The sequence below is a fragment of the Marmota marmota genome, unplaced genomic scaffold, assembly GCF_001458135.2.
Source record: "Marmota marmota marmota unplaced genomic scaffold, marMar, whole genome shotgun sequence".
Taxonomy (NCBI): domain Eukaryota; kingdom Metazoa; phylum Chordata; class Mammalia; order Rodentia; family Sciuridae; genus Marmota; species Marmota marmota.
Genome location: NW_025999896.1, coordinates 1,448,320 through 1,470,282, shown reverse-complemented (window position 1 = coordinate 1,470,282; position 21,963 = coordinate 1,448,320). Strand labels below are relative to the sequence as shown.

General features: G+C 42.8%; 1 protein-coding gene across 6 annotated transcripts; it reads left to right on the top strand.

Moving 5' to 3' along the window:
* The first annotated feature begins 1,897 nt into the window (after nucleotides 1–1,897).
* Ctc1 (CST telomere replication complex component 1) lies at nucleotides 1,898–21,843 on the top strand. 6 transcript variants are annotated; one of them, XR_007345595.1, is made up of 23 exons: nucleotides 1,899–2,268; nucleotides 3,582–3,745; nucleotides 6,827–7,064; nucleotides 7,199–7,410; nucleotides 7,766–7,922; nucleotides 11,679–11,957; nucleotides 12,062–12,190; nucleotides 12,754–12,986; nucleotides 13,099–13,276; nucleotides 13,372–13,572; nucleotides 14,717–14,843; nucleotides 15,596–15,710; nucleotides 16,067–16,385; nucleotides 16,466–16,555; nucleotides 16,795–16,979; nucleotides 18,771–18,859; nucleotides 18,953–19,127; nucleotides 19,440–19,517; nucleotides 20,325–20,469; nucleotides 20,561–20,625; nucleotides 20,930–20,991; nucleotides 21,083–21,209; nucleotides 21,351–21,372. XR_007345595.1 is itself a non-coding variant. In XM_015504461.2 (23 exons), the coding sequence occupies exons 1-23, from the start codon at nucleotides 2,236–2,238 to the stop codon at nucleotides 21,485–21,487; spliced, it is 3,606 nt and encodes a 1,201-aa protein (XP_015359947.1). In that variant the 5' UTR covers nucleotides 1,903–2,235; the 3' UTR covers nucleotides 21,488–21,843. The 6 variants fall into 6 exon arrangements, 4 of the variants coding, with proteins under 4 accessions (XP_048653987.1, XP_015359948.1, XP_015359947.1 ...); XM_015504461.2 differs by having other exon boundaries at nucleotides 1,903–2,268; nucleotides 18,771–18,823; nucleotides 20,826–20,991; nucleotides 21,351–21,843; XM_015504460.2 differs by having other exon boundaries at nucleotides 1,903–2,268; nucleotides 20,826–20,991; nucleotides 21,351–21,843.
* Nucleotides 21,844–21,963: the final 120 nt, after the last annotated feature.

Sequence of the window (21,963 nt, the reverse complement as noted above, 5' to 3'; positions counted from 1 at the left end):
TTGAATTTGTAATCTTCCTGCCTCTGTCTCCAGAGCTCACCACTGCACCTGTCAAACTGAAGGCTTTTTATTCTCCCATTAAAAAAACCAGATGGGCTGGGGATGTGGCTCAAGCGGTAGCACGCTCGCCTGGCATGCGTGCGGCCCGGGTTCAATCCTCAGCACCACATACAAAGATGTTGTGTCTGCCGAAAACTAAAAAAAAAAAAAAAAAAAAAAAAATTAAAAAAATAAAATAAAAATAAAAAAACCAGAGCATTCTTGTTATCTAAAATGTTTATACTATTTTATAATTGAGGCTTGTTCTCATTCTGAAAATGATTTGAAGCAGGCTTATGCTTACTGCAGCCTTAAATGCCTCTGTCAGGTAGCTGTTTAATCTCTACTCCTCCCCTCCAGCCTCACTGACTTCCTTCATTTCTTCCCACCACAGGGTCTTTGTCCTTGTTCCCTCAGTTTGTTCTCCCTGACCCCCAACATTCATATCCTTCATCTCCTTCAAATCTTCAAGTTTTTTTTCAGTACTGGGAATTGATTCCAGGGGTGCTCTACCATTGAGTTACATCCCCAACCCCACTTTTTTTAGTACTGAGGATTGAATGTACCCATGCTTAATCACTGTGACACAGCCTCAGCCCTTTTTATTTTTTATATATATATTTATTTATTTTTTGAGACAGGGTCTTACAAAGTTGCTTGGGCCTCCTTAAATTGCTGAGGCTGGCTTTGAACTTATGATCCTCCTGCCTCAGCCTCCCAAGCCTCTGGGATTACAAGTGTGCACCCCTATGCTCGGCCTCCAAACTCTTTTATTTATAAATAATAAATAAAATAAAAAATGTTGGGCACATAGCCAGAACAGGGCCGAGCCACCACCCAACAATGGTGACCATGCCTAGGGCTTTAGGCTCTAGGCTTCCGGGTTCTTCTTCCTGTCTAAGAGAAGGGGCCTGCCAAAAGAGCCTACCAAAAGAGCCCAGGAGCCCAATAGAAAACTGACAACAGGTGCACCAACCATAACCACACACACTTCCCGTGGGGGACGTTTCAGTCCCTAAAAACCACACTGCTGCTGCTGCAGACGCTTTTGCCTCTAGTGTAGCCTACGCTGAATAAACTCATCTCTGGACGACCTGGTGTGCTCCTTCACTGAGTGGTTGGGGTCTTCGAGGGTCTTTCAAATAATAAAATAAAAACAATTTTTATTTTATTTTTTGGTCCTGGGAATTGAATCCAGGAAGGCTTCACCACTGAGTTATAGCCCCAATCATTTTTATTTTTAAATCTGAGACAGGGCCTTGCTAAGTTGCTGAGGGTCTCTATCAAATATGGATACTAACCTTCAACTTTCCATCCTCATGCCTCAGCCTCCCCAGTCACTGGGATTTCAGGCATCACCATGCTCAGCCCTTTTTATTTGAGACAATAATTCCAGGGTTTTGCTGAGCCTGGCTTTGAACTTGCAATCCTCCCACTTGAGCTTCCCAAGTAGCTAGTATTACAGGTGTGGACCACTGCACCGGCTTCACTCAACGCTTTACTTTTTTTTTTTTTTTTAGTCTTTTCAGTAAGACTTTCATTATGCAAATGAAACACATCACCCCCTGCATTTTCTACTTTTCTTTTCATAAACTTATTATTAACATTTTACATATTTTGCCTCTGTGCTCTCCACGGTCTACAAAGCTGTGCACTGATTGGCGGGTAGACTGAATTGGAAGATCAGGAAGTTTTCATTAATCCACAATTTTTCGTCAATTGTTTTTTTTTTTTAAAGCAACAAGTACTATTCCTGACACCAGAATACAAAGATAGAACAAAGTTCTTGACTTCTGGGAGCTCACAATCGAGTGGGGGAAGAGTTAAATTCTATGTGAGTTAAGGCCATGACACAAGTATGGACCACGTGATCTAACTGCATTAATGAGGAAGCTCTTCTCCGGCAAGATCAGGAAGACTCAAAGATGCTTAGGAATTATCAATCATGTGGGCGGTGTCTGAGCTTCTGAGCTCTCCCACAACATCCCACGTGGAGGTCTAAAAAACGCCAGACAGGAAATCACGGTAGTACTGAGACGGCGAACTTGGGGAGCCCAGGCAGAGGAACTAAGAAAGATACTGAGGACGTGAAGTGGGAGGAGCCAGGACGCGCTCAGATGACGTCATTAAGAGGCCTCCGGTGGTCTCCTGCGCCCTGCGTTCGCGCGTTTTTCAGGGGCGGAGCTTTGGCGCATCATGGCGGCTGGCCAGGCTCAGGCTCCTATCTCCGTGAGTGCTGCTTTCTGGTCCCCCTGCCCCTTTTTTCTTGATCTAGATTTTATTTCCTCTCATGTTGCTTCCATTTTGTCTCTCTGCCCTCTCGACATTGCTGGTCGTGGTCGGGGGGTGGGGCACTGTCAGGCAGTTTGCTCCTACTTGTCTCACTGGTTCTGCAAATATTTTTAGGTTATTGGTGCGGCGCCCGCTGTGAACCTTAAGCGCGTCCCCATCCACTCTCTAGTGGCAAATCAGGAGCAGGTTAATGGGGGAGCTATGGGGACGTGAATTTCTGAAGGAGACCCCTGACGCAGCTGTACAGGAAAAGGAAGAAAAGCTTCAGTCTAGCAGTGTGTGTAGGAGTAGTTAGCAAAGCAAGACAGCACTGCAGACGTTACAAGGCGGACGGAAGTAAATACTTGTTGAACAGCAAGAGAGAGAGTAGGTGTCTTTAGAAAAAATAAGTTCAGCTGGGAATGGGCTTTGGAAGGATCCATGTCTTGCTGAACAGCACTTTTTACTGGGAGTTGTTTGGCGGATTTGGAGCAGAAGAGTAGGTGAGATTTGGGTTTTACTTTGCTTAAGTTGCAGTGTGGAGAGTTGGAAAGCTATGGTTGAAATGTACTGAAAGAGGATGGTGGCCCCAAGGATGGCAGCAGTGTTGAAGGTTCCAGAGGTGAAGACAGGATAAAAAAGATAATAAAGAGAATCTAAAGGACTGATCTTGTTTAGGGAAAGGAAAGACTTAAGGAGCACATTCTGGTTTCGGATAAAACAACATTTTTTGTTAGTTCTGTATGCTAAATTAGTGAACAGAGCATTAAAGAGTGCTAGAAGAGCTAGGCTAAGTGATGCATGTCTGTAATCCCAAGGACTGGGAAGACTGAGGCAGGAGGATCCCAAGTTTGAGGCCAGCATATTTTTGTGTGTATTTAGCTTTTAGTAACTCAAATCCACACAACAGGAAAAAGAAATGATTAAAAATTATATTCTGCTTATGTCTTTTTTTGTGTATTGTCCACTATCAGGAGGCATATTTTTATGTATTATAGGATAGTATGTCCTTTCCTTTTGTTTTTGTTTTTGTTTTTTTCTTCAGTGCTAGGGATAGAATACCTAGGGCCTTGCACAGACTAGACAAGTGCTCTACCAGGGAACTACATTCTTGCCCTGAACTAAGACTTAAGGCTTCAAGTTCTAACTTTACTTTTGATCTTCATTTCTTATGCCCTCTGGATTTTTTCCCCCTATTCCTTTATTACCCAAAGATTCCTTGGGGCCAGAATAGTCATTAAAATGTTATAATCAGATTTACTTTTCCTCAGGAGCAAGCCTGGCTTGAAGCTGCCCAGACCTCCATCCAAGAGAGCCTTTGTCCAACTGGCAAGGGACCTAATGTCCAGTTCACTCAGTCAGTGATTGACTGTGTGAAGACTGTTTGGTTGTCCCAGGGGAAGAACCAAGGTTTTACACTGCCCCTCAGCTACAGGTATGAAAGTGGAGGTTGGCAGGAAGAATGAATTTGGGATTAAAAAGGAATTACCTATAGTTATAAAGAGGGGACGTGAGAAGAGTGAGTGGAGAACACAGTGGTCTACATACAACCTCTTCTATAGAACTTTCCTATTCTCCATCTAACATTCCTTTTCCTAAAATTCTCCTAAATTGGCTTAAGTCAAGTTTATGGAAAAGGAGAGGAAGAAAGAAGAAGTGGGAAAATTAGAAAATTTGGAAAAAGAGCTCTCAAAGTGGGGAGAGAAGCTGGTATTCTTTTCATTTTGTGTATTTGGAAACTTAGATACAAAGAAATGTTGACTTTATGAAATATGGATTATTGTTTTTAAGACCTGAAGTTAGGTCTTCTGAGCTTTTTTAAAAATTAATTTGGGTTTTCTACTACACTACCATTTCATAAACTGTACTAGGCAATGTTAATAAAATACCACAAGAAAAGAATTTCATGGCCAAATAAATTGAGAGGTTCTGAATATAATAACATTCTCTGGGAGAGTCACAGGGCTTATTAATATATCCAGGGCTCTGAAAAATTCTGCAGAAAGAAACTTTTTTACCTCCTCATAGAAATGACCATTATCTTGGAGACAGGTTCTGTTATCCACATCTATAATCCTAGCTATTTGTGAGGCTGAGTCAGGAGGATCACATGTTTGAGGTCAGCCTTGACAACTTAGCAAGGATATCTTGACAACAATTGTCAGCCTTGACAACAAGCAATTATATCTCAAAACAAATACAACAACAAAAACAAACCCCTTGGGGCTAGGGTTGTGGCTCAGCTATAGATGGCTCGCGTAGCACATGCGAGGCCCTAGGTCTGATCCTCAGCACCACACAAAAATAAATAAATAAAATAAAGGTATTATGTCCAACCACAACTGAAAAATAAATATTAAAAAAAAAAACTGTCTTAAACATGAGGTATATTATTCCCATGAATATGTTTACATTTTTACTACACATACATCTATCCCTAAGTAGTCTATAGTAGAGTTTTGTGTATCTTTAGATTTTATAAAAGTGGCACTGAACCTTACATTTTCTCTCTAATTTGCTTTTTGTGCTTAACAATATGCTTCTGAGATTTATTCATATTGATCCATGTAGATCTAATATTTATTTTTACTGTTCTATGATATTCTGTTGTGTAAATAGACATTTTACTGTCTATCATTTAAAAAAATTAAAAAAGTAAAAATATGTTTGACTTCATTTGTCATTTCCCAAATTTACCTGAGCATAGGATTCTCTTTCCCTGGCATTCCCTTAAACTACCTGTGGCAGTATGGGACATTTCCCACAACCTGGCTATGTGTGTGTTGCTCAGTAAAGGAAAAGAAACTTTGGTGAGAAGATAGCTTAGTTATAATTTATTTTCTGAAACATAGTTTTAATAATTCTGTATAATTTTCTCATCCACGGAATTAAACCAATGATACTTAAAATGTTGGTCTGCTGGAACGTGAATCAACACACTGCTTCCTTTGTTGAGAAGGCATCTGTGTGTGTGTATGTGTGTGTGGTGCTGGGAATCCATAGAGGAAAGTCTTGCCTGTGAAAAGATTTAGCTGATAAAAAAAAAAAGTGCTAGAGACATTGTGTTTAGTCATATACTTATTACTCAAGGTTAACATTTTGCCATATTTGTGTTAGTTATTTTTTGTATGATATAAAAGATTTAGTGAAGTCCCTTAATAACCATCCTGATCCTGTTCTCCTATAATCCTTCTTTGAAAGTTACTACTGTTCGTGCCATCAATCTTTTTTTTTTTTTTTTTTGGTGTGGGGGGGTACCGGGATTGAACTCAGAGGCACTCAACCATGAGCCCCAGCCCTATTTTGTATTTTATTTAGAGATAGGGTCTCACTGAGTTACTTAATATCTAGCCTCAGTTTCCCAAGCTTCTGGGATTACAAGCATGTGCCATGCACCCAGCTACACCATTAGTAGTCATACCAGCTTGTACACATAGCAGAATACATCTCTAATTTTTTTTTTTTTTTATACCAGGGAATAAATATGGGGGCACTTCACCACTGAGGTACATCTCCAACCCTCCTCATTTTTTTTTTTTTTTTAGGTACTGGGGATTGAACTCAGGGGCTCTTGACCCCGAGCCACATCCCCAGACCTGTTTTGTATTTTATTTAGAGACAGGGTCTCACTGAGATGCTTAGTGCCTCACCATTGCTGAGGTTGGCTTTGAACTTGTGATCTTCCTGTATCAGCCTCCCAAGCTGCTGGGATTACAGGTGTGCAGCACTGCATCTGGCCATCTCCAGCCCTTTATATTTTTTATTTTGAGATTTTTGAGACAGGATCTCACTAAGTTGCTTAGGTCCTTGCTAAATTGCTAAGACTGACCTTGAACTTGTGATCATTGTACCTCAACCTTCCAAGTTGCTAGGATTACAGGTATATGTGTACCATTGCACCCAGCTTTTTTTTTTTTTTTTTGGTGCTAGGGATTGACCCCCAGGCTTTATACGTGCTAAGTACGTGCTATACCACTGAGCTATACCCCCGTTGATAATTTAACTATTATTTGTATCATATCCAGTACGCACCATCTCAGCCTCAGCTTCCCAGCTGGTCTCTAGTACTGTGATATTCCATACTATGCAGGAAACTTGGCTGGGGCCATTGGAGTTCTCTATGGAGCTAAGAGCTGAGATGCTTTCAGGGGAGCTATTTGTGATATCTGTAAAGTATTCTCCACACACTCATTTCTTCAGGGCCCCCTCCCCCACTTTCCTACTTCATGTTCTCCCTGGCACCATATTGTTCAAAATATTCAGTGCAGACTTTCTTCTTGCATTCCCTGGATCTTTTCCAGTCACTGGACCCAGACCTCATCCTTATTTTTTCTTAGAGCTTTCCCCCCTCCCAATGTCCTTTTCACTCAAGCAAATAAACATGAGTTTATTTGTTTATTATCATGTCTAGTCATATTCCCTTTCAGTCCTTCCTTTCTCTTGGGGATAAGTCAGGGTTGAGGGTATCCTAGACTTAAACTCGTTTTGCAAAACCTCTGCTTTCTTCACTCTCCAGCTTTGTCTCAGTACAGAACCTCAGGACCTATCAGCGTCTCCCATGCTGCAGCCATCTGTCCTGGAGCAGCATTGCATACCAGACATGGGCCCCAGAGGCTAGGCCAAATGGGGTCCCTCTTCCCCGGGAGCGACTGTTACTTGTAGGAACATTAACAGACCTATCAGAGGACTTGGAACAAGGATGCAGGAATGGAAGCCTCTACGTGAGAGATAACACTGGTAGCCTGGGCTGTGAGGTAAGCAGAAGGGGAAGGTCAGATACTTCAGATCCAAATTAGAATGGTGCCTAGGGAGCAAGGTAGCTAATATATAGAAGAGGTGGATTGGATACTAGGGTCCAGGTTAACCTATGCTCTTGTTTTTTTCCTAGCTCATAGACCTGGACCTTTCTTGGTTGGGCCATCTCTTCCTGTTCCCCAGTTGGAGTTACCTCCCTCCTGCCAGGTGGAATTCCTCAAAGGAAGGGCACTTGGAGCTCTGGGAAGCTCCTGTACCAGTATTTCCTTTGACTATCAGTCCTGGCCCTCTCACACCCATCCCTGTCTTGTACCCACAGATTGCATCCTGCCTGCTCAGGCATAGGTAAGTCTTCCCCTGTAGAGAAAGAAAAAATATTGTAAAGCTTGGAGGGTGATGGTGATTCATCGAAGAGAGGGAAATAATAGTTTTGATAATCATATAAATGGAATGTTCCTAATCAAGGGAACAGTGGAGGCTTAAAATATTAAGACTTAAAATATTAAGAGGCTTAAAATATTAAGTAGGAGGATTCTTTGAAGGCAAGCAGAATTTTAAGGATTTAGAATAATACTTTGGGCTTTGGCCGTTTTACCTTTTACCAGATTGTTCCTTACAACGAGGGAAGACATTTGTATAAAGGGAAAAAGAAAAGTTGGGGAGGACGGACCTTCATTCTTTCCTTTCTCTTCCTTCTTAGAAGCAAGCTCAGAGGTGAGAAGCAAAATCTGGCCGGGAAGCTGATTCGATTGAGTGCTGTGGTGAAAAGTAAAAAGAAAGCATACTTTATCCTCTCTCTTGGTGAATTATCCCCAACTGTTAGCCAAGCCATCAACCATGTGTCCATTATCGTCCAGGTGAGGATTAGGATCCATTCAGGGGCCTTTCAGTATGGAAGGTGTTCTAATAGAAATAACATTGTAGCAGGAACCAGAAAGGAAAGGAAGACAGCCGGGGAGACTTGTTTTCTGGAACAGTACCATAGAAGGAAGATTCTAGATAGTGTTGTTGTCTGTAAGCAGGTAGGGAATAGATTTTGCTGCTGTGCAGTTCATTTGAGTAGGTGGCCTTTTCATTGTATTTGACATTTTTAAAAATTACCAGGTTCTGTTATTATATTTCCACAGTAGAGTATAGGTAACTATACTCTAACATTCCTAGCATGTGTAAGGCCCTGGGTCCATTCCCATACTGAGAAAAAAAAAAAAAATTCCCATGAAAAACCCAAAAAATTACCAAAATCACTTATTTTTCTCCTGCTTTAGGATGACCAAACAAAATTCAGTGCTGGGAATCAAACCCAGGGGTTGGTGCATATGAGGCAAACACTTTACTACTGAGCTATACCCCTTAGCTCCTGAAGCAATAGTTTTTGGGGAGGGTTGGAGGGGTACTGGAGATTGAACTCGGGGACTTTACCACTGAGCTACATCCCCAGCCCTTTATATTTTGAGACAGGGTCTCGCTAAGTTGCTTAGGACCTTGCTGAGTTGCTGAGGCTGGCCTTGAACTTGTGACCCTCCTATGTCAGCCTCCTGAGGTGCTGGGATGACACATGTGTGCTATCATGCCCAGTAAGCAATAAGTTTTAAGTAAGGTCTAGCAGTACTTCGAGATGTGATGTCCAGGGTCTGATTGGTGATCTTCAGCTGGGTTTTAGTTTTTTTGTTTTGTTTTGTTTTGTTTTTGGTACAAGGGATTGAACTCAGGGGTACTCTACCACTGAGCCTATTTTGTATTTTATTTAGAGACAGGGCTCACTGAGTTGCTTAGTGTCTTGCCATTGCTGAGGCTGGCTTTGAACTCATGATCTTCCTGCCTCAGCCTCCCAAACTGCTAGGATTACTTACAGGCTGGTGTCACCCCGCCACCCTGCCCAGCTTTTTTTTTTTTTTTTTAATGTTTATTTTTTTAATTTTTGGCGGACACAACATCTTTGTTTGTTTGTGGTGCTGAGGATCGAACCTGGGCCGCTCGCATGCCAAGCCAGTGCGCTACCACTTGAGCCACATCCCCAGCCCCCTTTTTTTTTTTTTTTAATATATGTATTTTTTTAGTTGTAGATGGACACAATACTTTTGTTTTATTTATTTGTTTTTATATGGTACTGAAGAACAAACCCAGTGCCTCACACATGTGAGATAAGCGCTCTAGCACTGAGCCACAACCCCAACCCCTCAGCTGGGTTTTGAGTAGAATGGAGTTCTGTGAAGTTTAGCAAGATGATTGTGAAGTTCAAGTGTAATGAGTGTGTTTTGAAGCCTCTGAGAATGTCAGCAGTGCTTTTCTGCCTGTGGGAGGAGCATGCCCTAGAAGATCATTATATTCATGAGCAGTTTTATCCATAAAATTCCCTGAGGAAAAAGTTTTTTCAATTTCTTTAACAGTTGCCTTTCTCTAGTTCATATTATGCCCTGCATGGCATTTCTGGACTTTTTTCATCGTGGCGCTCCTGTTTTTTTTCCTCCTATAACCCCAAGAACATTCCCTTTTCTCACTTCACCTGTGTTTTCACTGCCCCCAAATTGTGCCTTGTACATTCAGAATTGTGAGCATTTTTTATTGTTGCCTCCTCGTTCAAGCGCTAGTCTCTTCCTTTTCCATTTATAAAAACCATGGGTAGACCATTCCATGTCTGAAATCCAAACTGCTCCAACATCGGATTATAAGTGGAATATTCCATACCTGACCTTATGTGATGGGTTGAAGTTAGAACACAGGTGCACTAAAAATATCAGATAAAACTACCTTCAGTCTATATGTATGAGGTATATGTACAACATAAGTGAATTTAAAGTTTAGACTTGGGTTCCATCCCCAAGACATTTTTTTTTTTTTTTCTTTTTTTTTAAGAGAGAGAGAGAGAGAATTTTTAATATTTATTTTTTAGTTATTGGCAGACACAACATCTTTGTTTGTATGTGGTGCTACTGCTTGAGCCACATCCCCAGCCCCCCAAGACATTTTGTATATGAATATGCAGATATTGCAGAATCTTAAAAAAAAAATCCAAAATTTGAAACACTTATGGTCCCAGGTATTTCAGATAAGGGTTACTCAGCTATATTATTCTTCAGGGCCCAGTTTAATTTATCTTCATTCAATAGGCTTCCCTGGTCATTCAGTCCATCCTGATGATCTATCCCCCCCCTCACCCAGCCTTTTTTTCCCCTTAGGGTGTTAGGGGTTGAACCTAGAGTTACTTTACCACTGAGGTACATCCCCAGTCCTTTATTTTGATTTGTTTTGAGACAGGGTCTCACTAAGTTACCAGGCTGGCCTTGAACTTGCTTTCCTCCTGTCTCAGACTTCTGAGTAGCTGGGATTATAGGCCGTGCCACCATGCCTGGCTTTTCCAAATGCATATTGAAACCCTATCAAATGTGTTATTTTCTATACTTGATAATATACGGCTTTATTATTACTTTATTATTACTCTGTCTGTGTTTACCAGAGGTTTGAAATATGGTTGAGAAAAGGGAATTGTTTATTGTACTTTCCTAGACCTCTATCCCAATACTAGATATATATATATATATACACACACCTAACACATATTGTTAACATAAATGAAATATTATGAGGTGGAAGAGGGGAAATGCTAAGAAGGGTGTATGTTTATCAATAGAGTATTTATGTAACCTACTTTTATATATAATGCAGACATTAATGTATTGCTAAAAATTAACATATTGATCTAATGGTTAAAAAAGGAATAGTTATTTCTAATTAAATTATGTGTATTCATTCTGAAGCAAATGTGAGGTGGAAACTATATTGAAAACAAACTATGTTTCCACATAGAGAAACACTGTGGAGGGCTGGGGTTGTGGCTCAGTGGTAGAGCACTTGCCTAGCCTGTGTAAGACACTGGGTTTGATTCTCAGCACTGCATATAAATAAGTGAATAAAATAAAAGTTGATCAACATCTAAAAATTAAAAAAAAAAGAAAAACACTGTGGATATGATTAAAACAAATACTAGTATATTTTATTTATGACTAAAATATCATGATAGGCATTGACATAAATGATGTATTTTTCTTAAAAATGTTTTCTTTTATTCTTAATAAAGTACTGATAAAAACAAAGTATAATATATTATCAACTATGTGGTATTTACATTTCTGGAAAACTCAGTATGTAATAAAAATTAAAAACTTCCTTATAAACAAACAAACAAACAAATAAATAAATAAATAAAAGGGGCTGGGGATGCAGCTCAGTGTTAGGGTACCCCTGGGTTCAATTATTAGTACCTAAAACAAACAAAAAACATTATATGTTAATGTTAGCACACATATATTTAGGAAAGCTGTTTTTGAAAAAAATTTTTTTTTTAAAATAAGAGTATTTATGTATTCTAAAGGAAGTTTTAGGGATGATTTGTATCTTGTGGAAGGAATTAGGAAATATTTGGCCTCTCCTTTGAGACAGGAGAGACCCTGAAAGTTCTGTGGCTTAAGATTTAATTGGTAAACAGGGAAAATTAAGAGAGAAGTCTCAAGAGAAACAGGTCTTTGAGGTTAAATTATAATAGGAAGGGACTGACAAAAGGATGGTGCTGTAGGGAGCATCTCATGTGCCATGTTGCCTACCTCTCTGTAAGCCAGATCCCTGCCCAGCTGGTGTGGCACCGTGCTCTTTGGCCTGGTAAGGCCTATGTACTGACACAACTTCGAGTATCCAGGATCCCTGGTTACCATTACTGTGTTTGGATGACCAGTTCCTCCTCCCATCTGATGCTGCTGGAACCAGGATGTGTACAAGAGCTGGAGCTGGAAGGACCCTTCTTGGAGGTTGATTCCAAATCACTTCCCACATCCAGCAACTTCCAGGACAAGAAGGGACCAAAAGGTCTTATGCGGGATTCTAGACTCTTAAATTATACGGTAAGCCTGAGGAAGAGATAGATCCTACAGCTTGTGGGACAGGAAATGTGGTTATTACAAGAGTAAGCAGATGGTGACCAACTGGACTTCTGGATTCTTTGCAGGGAATAGTCACTGGTGTGTTGAATGAGCCTGCTGGCCTCTATGAGCTGGATGGGCAGCTAGGGCTCTGCCTTGCATATCAGCAGTTCCGTGCCCTCAGGCGGGTGATGCGACCTGGGGTCCGCCTGGAGGTATGTGAGAGATCAGGGCTGATTGCAAAGAGACCCTCCCAGTAACTTTTCTTACCTTCATAGGCTAGTCTTTTTTTGCAGCTGGATGAGAAACTCTGTTGCAAGAACATACAAATAACAAGTATTTGAGGGAATACTTTTCTTAAAAAATGATTTGGACAAGAGCTTAGAAAGAAAAGGAGTAATCTTAAATTCTGGGAGGAGGGGTTGGGGTCAAAGCAGCTTCTTCACAGAAGGCCTTCTGATTAGGGGAAGAGATGGCTAAAGCACAAGTCTAGGACCAGGAGCCTAGGAAGAAGACAGAGCCACACCTATCCAGCCAGGGGTTACCTGGTCCTCAGAAAGAGCAAAGGCTTACTAAAGCACATGGGAGATGATGCTGACTTAGGGAAATGGGTTGTGATGGTAGGAGAGGTGCGAAGTCTGAAAGGAAATAGTAGCCAACATAGGGGAAGTCGTGTTCCCTTCTCCTAAAACCCAGGTAGCAGAGACTAGTTACCCTGCCTGGGGTCACTTAGTTCAGTCTTCACTTTTTGCTTTTTCACTTTTTCATTTTCTTGCAGCTCCAGGATGTTCACCTCCTCCAGTCGGTGGGTGGAGGGACAACAAGACCAGTGCTAGCATCCTGCCTCCGTGGAGCTATCCTGCTTCGGGGTTTTTCCTGTCAGAAGCCTGGAAGACAGTCGTCCCACCAAGCTCATGGGGCTTCCCTGTATGAGCAGTTGGTGTGGGAATGGCAGTTAGGTCTTCCCCTCTACCTGTGGGCTGTCAAGGCCCTGGAGGAGCTGGCCTGCAAGTGAGAAGGATGAGGGTATGGGTTTGGGAGTAGGATACTTTCTCTGGAAGGGAAACAGGAACCTGGAACAGGGTCTTTGAGGGAAGTGACTGTGCTTCTTTCCCTGGTCAAGGCTATGTCCCCACTTGTTAAGACACAAGCAGTTCCTGCAGCATTCCTCTCCTGGAAACCCCAGTCTGGGATTACAACTCCTGGCTCCCACCCTGGATGCTCTAGCTCCGTCCAGCAGATCCATTCGGAATGCACATACAGAGATCCTTGAAGAGCCACATCACTGTCCCCTCCAGAAAGTATGAGGATGCAGGGAAAGGTGGGCGGCAGAACCAATGCACTGAAGGACCCCAGGGCACAGAGGACACAATTTGATTTCTCTTCTCCTTGACAGTATGCTCGGCTGCAGATTCCCTACTCTTTCCCAGCTCTGGACACTCTGGAAAAGGAAGGACAGTGTAGGGCTTGGGCCTCCTTTGACCCAAAGATACTTCTGCCTCTCCCAGAGGCTGCCCACCTGTCCACATGCCAACTCAATAACCGCCTGGCCTGGTCCTGGTTCTGTCTGCTGCCTTCTGCCTTCCACCCAGCCAAGGTAAGAGGCTCTAAAGGCTTAAGGAACTACCTCTTTTTGCCATCCTTATTGCCCTGTCCTAGTCCAGGTCACTGTCACTTTTTGTCATTTAGACTATAGTCTTCTAGCTGCCCCATCTGTTCTTGGCCCCCACCAACTTATCTTCCCTGTGGCAATTCAAAAGAGTGAGGTAAGCCAGGCACAGTGGCACACACCTATAATCCAAGCAGCTCAGGAGGCTGAGGCAGGAGGATCAAGAGTTCAAAGCCAGCCCCAGCAACTTAGCAAGGCCTTAAGCAACTCAGTGATATCCTGTCTCAAAATAAAATATAAAAAAAGTGCTGGGGGGCTGGGGTTGTACTTAGTGGTATAGCACTTTCCCCGCATGTGTGAGGCACTGGGTTTGATTCTCAGCACCATGTATAAACAAATAAATAAAGGTCCATCAATAACTAATAAAATATCTTTTAAAAAATGCTGGGGATGTAGCTTCGTAGTTAAGTGCCCCTGGGTTTAATCCCTATGACCAAAAAAATATAAATAAATAGATAATAAATAAGGGCTAGGGATATGGCTTAGTGGTTGAGTGCCCCTACTTTCAACCCCTGGTACAAAAAAAAAAAGGAAGTGTGAGGTAAAAATGTAACTTAGAGCTGGGTATGATGACACATGGCTGAACAGTTGGGAGGTTCAGCAGGAGTATCACAGGTTTGAGGCCAGCCTGGTCAACATAATGAGATCCTGTCTCAAAATAAAAAGGAGCTATGGATAAAGCTCAGTGATGGGGCACTTGCCTAGCATGCATGAGGCTCTGGGTTCACTCCCTAGTACTAAAAAAGAAGAAGAAATTTAACATGGACTATAGGATTATCTTGCTTAAATTCTTTTCTGGTTCTCCTAGTATTCATAAAGTAAAACCAAACTTGTCCCAAGAGGTCCTGCATGGTCTCTTAACTCTAACCCCTATTTATTGCTACTAAATGTGTGACTGCTTGTGGTATTTTTTCATGTCTGTCTTCTTTGAGTATAGATTCTTCGTGGTCAGAGACCATGTGCTTTTTGTTCATTTTATAGTGCTACCATTTAACACAGTGCCTGGCACATAGTGAATGTTCAATATTGGTTTAATTAAGTTTTTAATATGTTGGCCTTCCTCTTCCTGCAGGCTTTAGTTGGGGTTCTGGTGGCTTCATCTCATAAAGGTTGTCTGCAACTTCGGGACCGAAGTGGTTCCCTCTCCTGCCTGCTCCTGGCCAAGCACTCACAACCCCTCACTGACCCACAGCTTGTAGGTATGAAGCTCAGAGTTAAAAAGATGGTGGTATAGGGTAGAGGTTCTCATAATCAAGGGTGCCAGGAGGAAGCTTTTGCAGGAGTTTGCTAGAGATCTGAAGTAACATGACAATTAACAACTTTGATTAGAGGCCAGGCACAGTGGTACATGACTGTAATCCCAGCCACTTGGGAGTCTGAGGTAAGAGGATTACAAGTTTGAAGACAGTCTGGGCAACTTGGTGAGACCATGTTTTGAAATAAAAAGGACTGTGAGTGTAGCTCAGTGGTAGAATGCCCCTGGGTTCCATCCCTACCAACCACAAAAACAAAACAAAAAAATAATAGTTTTGGGGTGAAGTTTGGGAGACTGATATGGCAAGTAGAAAAAAGGAGCCAGGGAACCCCTAGCCAGAACTACAATTCCCAACATTTATTTCTGCCTCCATGGCTCCTAGCACACACCAGAATTACAATTCTTGTTTATGATATTCTTAATTTGGAAAAATAATGGTTTTATTTGGCTTACTGGAAATACATACAGGGCAACCCTGGAGAAGAAAATTTGTTTGGCATTTTCAAGATTTGTGTAAAAGTACAATCAAAGTCTTTTCAACTGGAAGGCCAGGGACAGGATTGTACATGCAGATGGGATGGTTTCTCCCTGGAGGTATCACCCCTCTAGGGAGTTGGGGGCTGGTGGTCACTTGTGGACCTTCACAAGTTAGGGGAGCAGTTCTCTTTTCTTGCAAAAATAGAGACTTTCTTCTAGGCTGCCTAATACGGACAGAGAAGTTCCAGTTGGTGGTAGAGAGGGACGTCAGAAGCAACTTCCCTTCCTGGAAGGAGCTAGGCATGACTGGTTTCATCCAGAAACAACAGTCCAGGTGGGCTTCTTGGGTTAGTGACTGTCCTCTTAAGTCTGAGAGGAAGGAAGGGTCTGGTGCAGGTTGGGGAATATTGAGGCCGAAAACACCCAATGGCTGGGCATAATGGCACAGACCTGTAATTCCAAGACTTGGGAGGCAGAGGCAGGAAGATTGCAAGTTTCAGAACAGCCTCAGCAACTTAGTGAGGTCCTAAGCAACTTAGCAAAACTCTGACTCAAATTTTAAAAAAGGGTTGGGGGACAGTGGGAGTATAGCTCAGTGGTAAAGCACTCCTGGGGTCAATATTCAGTACCATTTAAAAAAAAGAGAAAAACATCCAATGCCTACATCACTATTTCTCTCTGTCCCAACAGAGTCTACGTCCAGTTCTTTCTGGAGGATGCCCTGATCCTTCCTGTGCCCAGATCCTTTCATCACTCCTCAGCACCTCCTCAGACAGAGTCTACCGGCATAGAGGGACCCCACATAGGACAGAGCCGACTATTCTTGCTGTCCCACAAAGAGGCCCTCATGAAGCGGAATTTTTGTGCCTCCTCAGGAGCCACCTCAGGGTTGCCCAAGCCCACCCTCAGTTTCCATGTATCAGGTTGTTGGCTTGGGGGCACCCAGAGGAAGGAGGGGACTGGATGGGGCCCGCCTGAGCCCCTGACAGATGAGAGCAAGGATCAGAAGGTAAACTGGCCTCTAGGACTTAACTTTCCCTACCCTGAGCTCTAGGCTGGGACTCAGCACCCTGTTGTCCTTCCTCACAGGTTCTTCTCATCTTCCTTGGCTCTTCGGTCCGCTGGTTTGAGTTTTTGCACCCAGGGCAGGTTTACCGACTTGTGGCTCCTGGCCCTGCTGTGAGTGCCCTATTTCATCTTACCCTTCCCTAGAAAGTTGTGTTTGGGTTGGAGTTAAAAGGGTATACTAGTCCTTCCAGCTCTCCTAGAAGAAGGCTGGGTTTAGATGACCTAGAAGGCATCTCTATGTTGAGATCTTTTCCTTCACCAGGCTCTAGAAAGAAAGCAACATTGGAAGCTTTTGTGAACCATCTCTTGCCCAGCACATACTCAGAGGCAGTCTTCCCATTTCCTTGCAGACACCAAAGTTGTTCGAGGTGGAAGGGTCATCCTGCACATCTCAGCGTCCTCTGGAGTTGGCTGGCTGTGTGTCCTGCCTCACCGTCCAGGATGAGTGGACCCTGGAGCTTGAGAGCTCTCCAGATGTTCTGGGAATACCCAAAGCATTGCCTGAATCCTCGCTGACCAACTTGCTTAGTGTCAAGTAAATGTCCACCAGCCCCTTCAGTTAATTTGACCATGCTCCATGTTTATTGGGTTTGGTAAATAGTCTGTTCTCTTTTTCAACCTAGAATTCCTGAGCTTAAGTGGTCCTCCTGCCTGACCCTCCTAAGTATCTGGGATTGCAGGTGTACCATCACACCCAACTAACATGTTTTGTTTCTTTTCTTTTTTGGTATCAGAAATTGAACTCAGCAGCACTTAACTACTTTTTATTTATTTATTTTGAGATAGGATCTTGCTAAGTTTCTTAGGGCCTTGCTAAATTGCTAAGGCTGGCTTTGAACTTGTGATCCTTTTGCCTCCCTAGCTGCTGGATTATAGGCATGTATCACCATGTGGGGCAACATGTTTCTTTAATGTGATTTATGTGGTAGAGGGGTAATGTCAGTGCAAGAGGGAAATTGTGTTTCATACTGAGTTTTTCCCCAAGTGCATCAGATTTGGAAATGATCACAAGCCAGGTATTCTTACACTTAAGGAAAAGCTTTAACAATATGAAAAACCTCCAAAAGTATAAGGAAAAGTGCTGAAAATACAGAGAAGGACCTTCATTTAGTACAAGAAGTGGCCAGCTGATGGCTGCAGGAAAAACAGTAATCCTGGTATAAGCTTTGTGGGGCAATTGCAAGTACAAATGAAAAAGCTGTGGAGAAATTTCTCCCTGTATTAAAAAAATCCCATTGGGTTGTCTGTAATTTTTGTGAAATTAATCTATTAGAAGTGAATGTTTAAAGACAGTAGAATGAACCAGATGTAACTTTCCTATGTTCGTATACCACCTGTGAAACTCCACATCATGGAGATCCATAATTAGAATGGGATCCTGATTAGAATAAAGTATAGAATAAAGTACTTTATTATATATGTATAATGTCATATATGTCTAAAAACAACAACCACAAAACACCCCCAAAAACAAAAATAAGAAGTGAATGTTTTGAGCTGGGCATAGTGGCACATACTTGTAACCTCCAATGGCTCAGGAGACTAAGGCAGGAGGCCCTAAGCAACTTGGCGAGACCCTGTCTCAAAAAATAAAAAGGGCTGGGGATGTGGCTCAATGGTTAAGTGCCCTTGTGTTCAGTCTTGTTCTATATGTTCTGTACCTCCCGCCCCCCAAAAAAAGAAGTGAATTTTTTGAGATGAGGATGAAGCTCAGTAGTAGAACATTTGCCTAACAAGCTCTGAGATCAATCCCTGGTACCACACCAAAAAAAGAATGTTTCCAAGGACCTATATTTTTAGGGAGGGGGCCTGAGCCCCAAGGCTCAAATGACAGACTGAGATTCTAGATGGAAATACAAGTGGTGATAGAAGGAAAAGTCTTTGGTAAAGCCTCTGCTTCCAAAGTTATGTCAGTTTCTTTCTTTTAATTAAAAAAAAATTTTTTTCCCATTACTGGGATTTGAACCCACGGGTCCTCTACTATTGAACTGTATCCCCAGTCTTTTTAAATTTTTATACAGGGTCTTGCTGAATTTCCCAGGCTGGCTTGGAACTTGTGATCCTCTTGCCTCAACTTCCTAAGTAACTGGGATTACAGGGGTGCGTCATCACAGAGTTGTACAGGATTTGAATGGACTGCCACAACCCTGTTTTTCCCACACATCTTGTTTTAGTGAAGAGTTTGGCAGAGCTCAAGATATTCTAGGGATATTATTTGTAATATTTCAGCTGATACTGTCACTCCTTTTTCTGTTCTTTGGACTGACCCTTTATGTCTTATATGGTCTTGTACCTCTGTTCCTAGCATATTTCTTTTACCTTCCAGCCTCACTGATTCCTTGGTGTCTTTCTCAGCTACGATTTTGTCACGGATAATGTGTGAGTCACTTCAGCCCCTTTGTCACGCAAAGCCTGGTAATGACTGCTCCTTCAGGAGCAAAGTATGATAAAATGATGGGACCTTGTGCCCTGACAGATCCCACTAGCCACCCTCCCCTTCTTCTGTAGGGAACACTGAGGATGTAAGAAGGTGTGTGAAGCTAACTGTATCTTTAGAGACTGTTGACTCCGAATTCCCCCCTCGCCTGGACATATATATCGAAGACCCACACTTGCCTCCCCCACTAGGACTTCTTCCAGGAGCTCGAGTCTACTTTTATCAACTGGAGAAAAGGGTTTCCAGGTGAAAATCTGTGTTGTGTGGTCACATCTCCTCTCCTACTTAGGTGCTTCTCTTGAACACTTAACCTCCACAAACTATGCATAAGGACAGCTTCTCTTTGCCATTTCTTTCAGTGTTAGTCTGTCGTAAATGCCCTCCACCTTCTTGAGATATTGCAGACCAGTCCTCCTCTTATTCCTCTTGCTTTGGTAGAGCTGGATCCAGGGTACATCCCTGGGAGTCGGGGAGTAGCCCACTTGTAAGTTGTGATCCATGAATCCCAGCTCCCATCCTATTCTGATTACTTTCTCCTCACCCTCACTATTCTTGCAGATCCCACAATGTTTATTGTTGCATCCGGTCATCCACTTACGTGCAGGTCCTGAGTTTTCCCCCGGAGACCACAGTCAGGTCAGTATCTAGGTCCTGACTCTTAAACTTCATGACCTCACACCCACATCCCATTCATGTCTCTGGCTCTGGAACTTCTGCCATTATCACAGTCTTCTCTCATTATAGTAGACTGTTGAGTCAGAAGGATTCCTTATATCCCAAATAAAGAATGCCCAATACCTGTCATTTTACCTAGAAAGATTTAACATTCTAGACTTTGGAAGAATTTTCAGTCTAAAATGTAAATATCTCTTTCTTGGCTAACATCTTATGTTCAAGACTAATAAATAATTGGTGACTGTTGGAGATGAGGAATCAAAATTGGGATGGGGGCCGTAAGGTTTCCAGGAGAACATGGAACCCACAATTATCTCCATCCCCATGGCTGCTAATTTCTGCCTGTTTCTTTTTTCTTTTTATCTCTCTCTCTTTTTCTTCCCCCTGGATTGAACTCAGGGTGCTATACAACTGAGCTATATCTCCATACCTTTTTATGTTTTATTATGTGACAGGGTCTTGCTTTAAGTCGCTCAAGTTTATCTTGAACTTTTGATCTTTCTGCCTCAGCCTCTATATTGCTGGGATTAAAGGCACATACTACCATGTCCAGTTCCTTCTGCCTGTTTCTTTCTTTCTTTCTTTTTTTGAGAGAGAGAGAGAATTTTATTATATATTTTTTTAGTTTTCGGTGGACACAACATCTTTTTATGTGGTGCTGAGGATGGAACCCGGGCCGCACGCATGCCAGGCGAGCGCGCTACAACTTGAGCCACATCCCCAGCCCTCTGCCTGTTTCTTGATCCATCTCTTTCTCTGTTTCCATAGTGCTCCACTACCTCACATCTACCTGGCTGAACTTCGGCAGAGTAGCTGGGGCCCATTCCAGGCCACTGCCTCTTGCCATGTTGTTTCTGTTGTCAGCCTCCAGCTCCGGTGGGTGTGTGCTCATTGTACCAGTGTCTGCCCCCAGGTATGGATGGGAACAGGTTGAGCTGGGTGTGCAATGTCAGAGGGATGTGATGGGACAAAGAGGACTTTTCTAACCACTTTTTTCATCCCAGGGAAAGTGCCTTCGTCAGGGTCCCGCTTGCTTCACTCAGACGTCTATAAGCCAAGCCAGCATCAGGTGAGCATCTATCACACTGTTTTACTCCCTTGTTAAACAGCTTCATCTGAGTTAGCATAATTTCTAGCTCATGGGAATTGTTTAATAAATATTTTTAGAATGAATGAGGGTACACTGAGCTAAAGACTGGGAATGATGGGGAGGGAGATGTGTTGGATCCAGGAGATTGACCACTTGGGAGTTTTTTATTTCTCCCCCAGGCTTCTGGTAGAGGATGGGACTGCTGAAGCTATGGTTACCTGTACAGATTATCATGTGGCAGCAGCACTAGGGTTGTGTGCTAATGAGTGGTCCTCCCTCCTAGAGTTTGTCCGAAAGCCAGGGAGAGTAGTCTTGCAATTTATGGAACCTGGAGCCCAGCTAGAGGTGAGATGTGGGCTCAGATACCCAGCTTCCTGGGACTTTGGTAAAAGGTTGGGAGCTTGAGTTCTGACTAACCCGGAGTTTCCTTTTCTAGTCTTCAGCTAAGACTGAGGATCCTTTGACACTCTACCTCCACACACTTTGTACCAGCCCCTCTGTCCTCCGCCCCATTGTGCTTTCTTTTGAGCTTGAGAGGAAACCCTCTAATATTACTCCGTTAGGTAAGGGTGGTGCAGATAAATGGGTCCCAGGGAGGAGGCATAAAGGGTCAATAGGGAATTTTTGGAGTTGGGGAGAAGAGTGGTGAGTGGATACTAAAAACCACATGTGTGGTGTTTGTTTTTCTTCTCTTCCAATCTCAGAACCTCCTCGGCTACAGCGGTTCCAATGTGGAGAGCCTCTCCTGACTCGGGTGAATCCCAGGCTCCGACTGGCCTGTCTTTCTATCCAGGAGTCAGAGTACCCCATCTCCTTGGGGGCCTTTGCTTCCTCTTGTTAACCTGAACTACAAGAATCATCAGAAAATTCTTCCTTAGGGAAGGATTCAGGCCTTTTTCCTCCTGGAGTGGTTGTGGCCACTCCCCACATTCTTGGATTCACCAGCTGCTACCCCACTGTAATTTCTTTTATTCTGGTGCCAGCCTGTCTCAGGAACATTGTGGGAACAGCAAATCCTGCGCTGTTGATATTTCCTTTGCTTGGAAGTCAAGGCATCTGCACTCACAGGTGGACCTAAGCATTTTGATCTTCCTTTGTGGCAGGAACTAGAGGAACAAAAAAGGCTTGCTCCTTGTGAGGATGTTGTGATAGGTCCTTTGACCTGCAATAAAGCACTCTGGGGACATTTCTCATTTAGGTTCATCTCTACAGTCTCAACCTCTCTGACTCCCTGGTGGCTAGCGCCTTTGTTCATCATTTCAACGCTTTGTTTACACTATTGTGGAAAGCTATTTGTAGAAGAGCTTCTGGTCCAGC

What these genes read in the sequence shown, in the direction of transcription:
- Ctc1 (XM_015504460.2), top strand. Translation starts at nt 2,236, where the DNA reads ATGGCGGCTGGCCAGGCTCAGGCTCCTATCTCC. An exon ending in TTGTGGCTCCTGGCCCTGCT is followed by an intron (nt 16,556 to 16,794) that starts GTGAGTGCCCTA and finishes ATTTCCTTGCAG; the next exon opens with ACACCAAAGTTGTTCGAGGT. An exon ending in CCCCCGGAGACCACAGTCAG is followed by an intron (nt 19,518 to 20,324) that starts GTCAGTATCTAG and finishes CTGTTTCCATAG; the next exon opens with TGCTCCACTACCTCACATCT.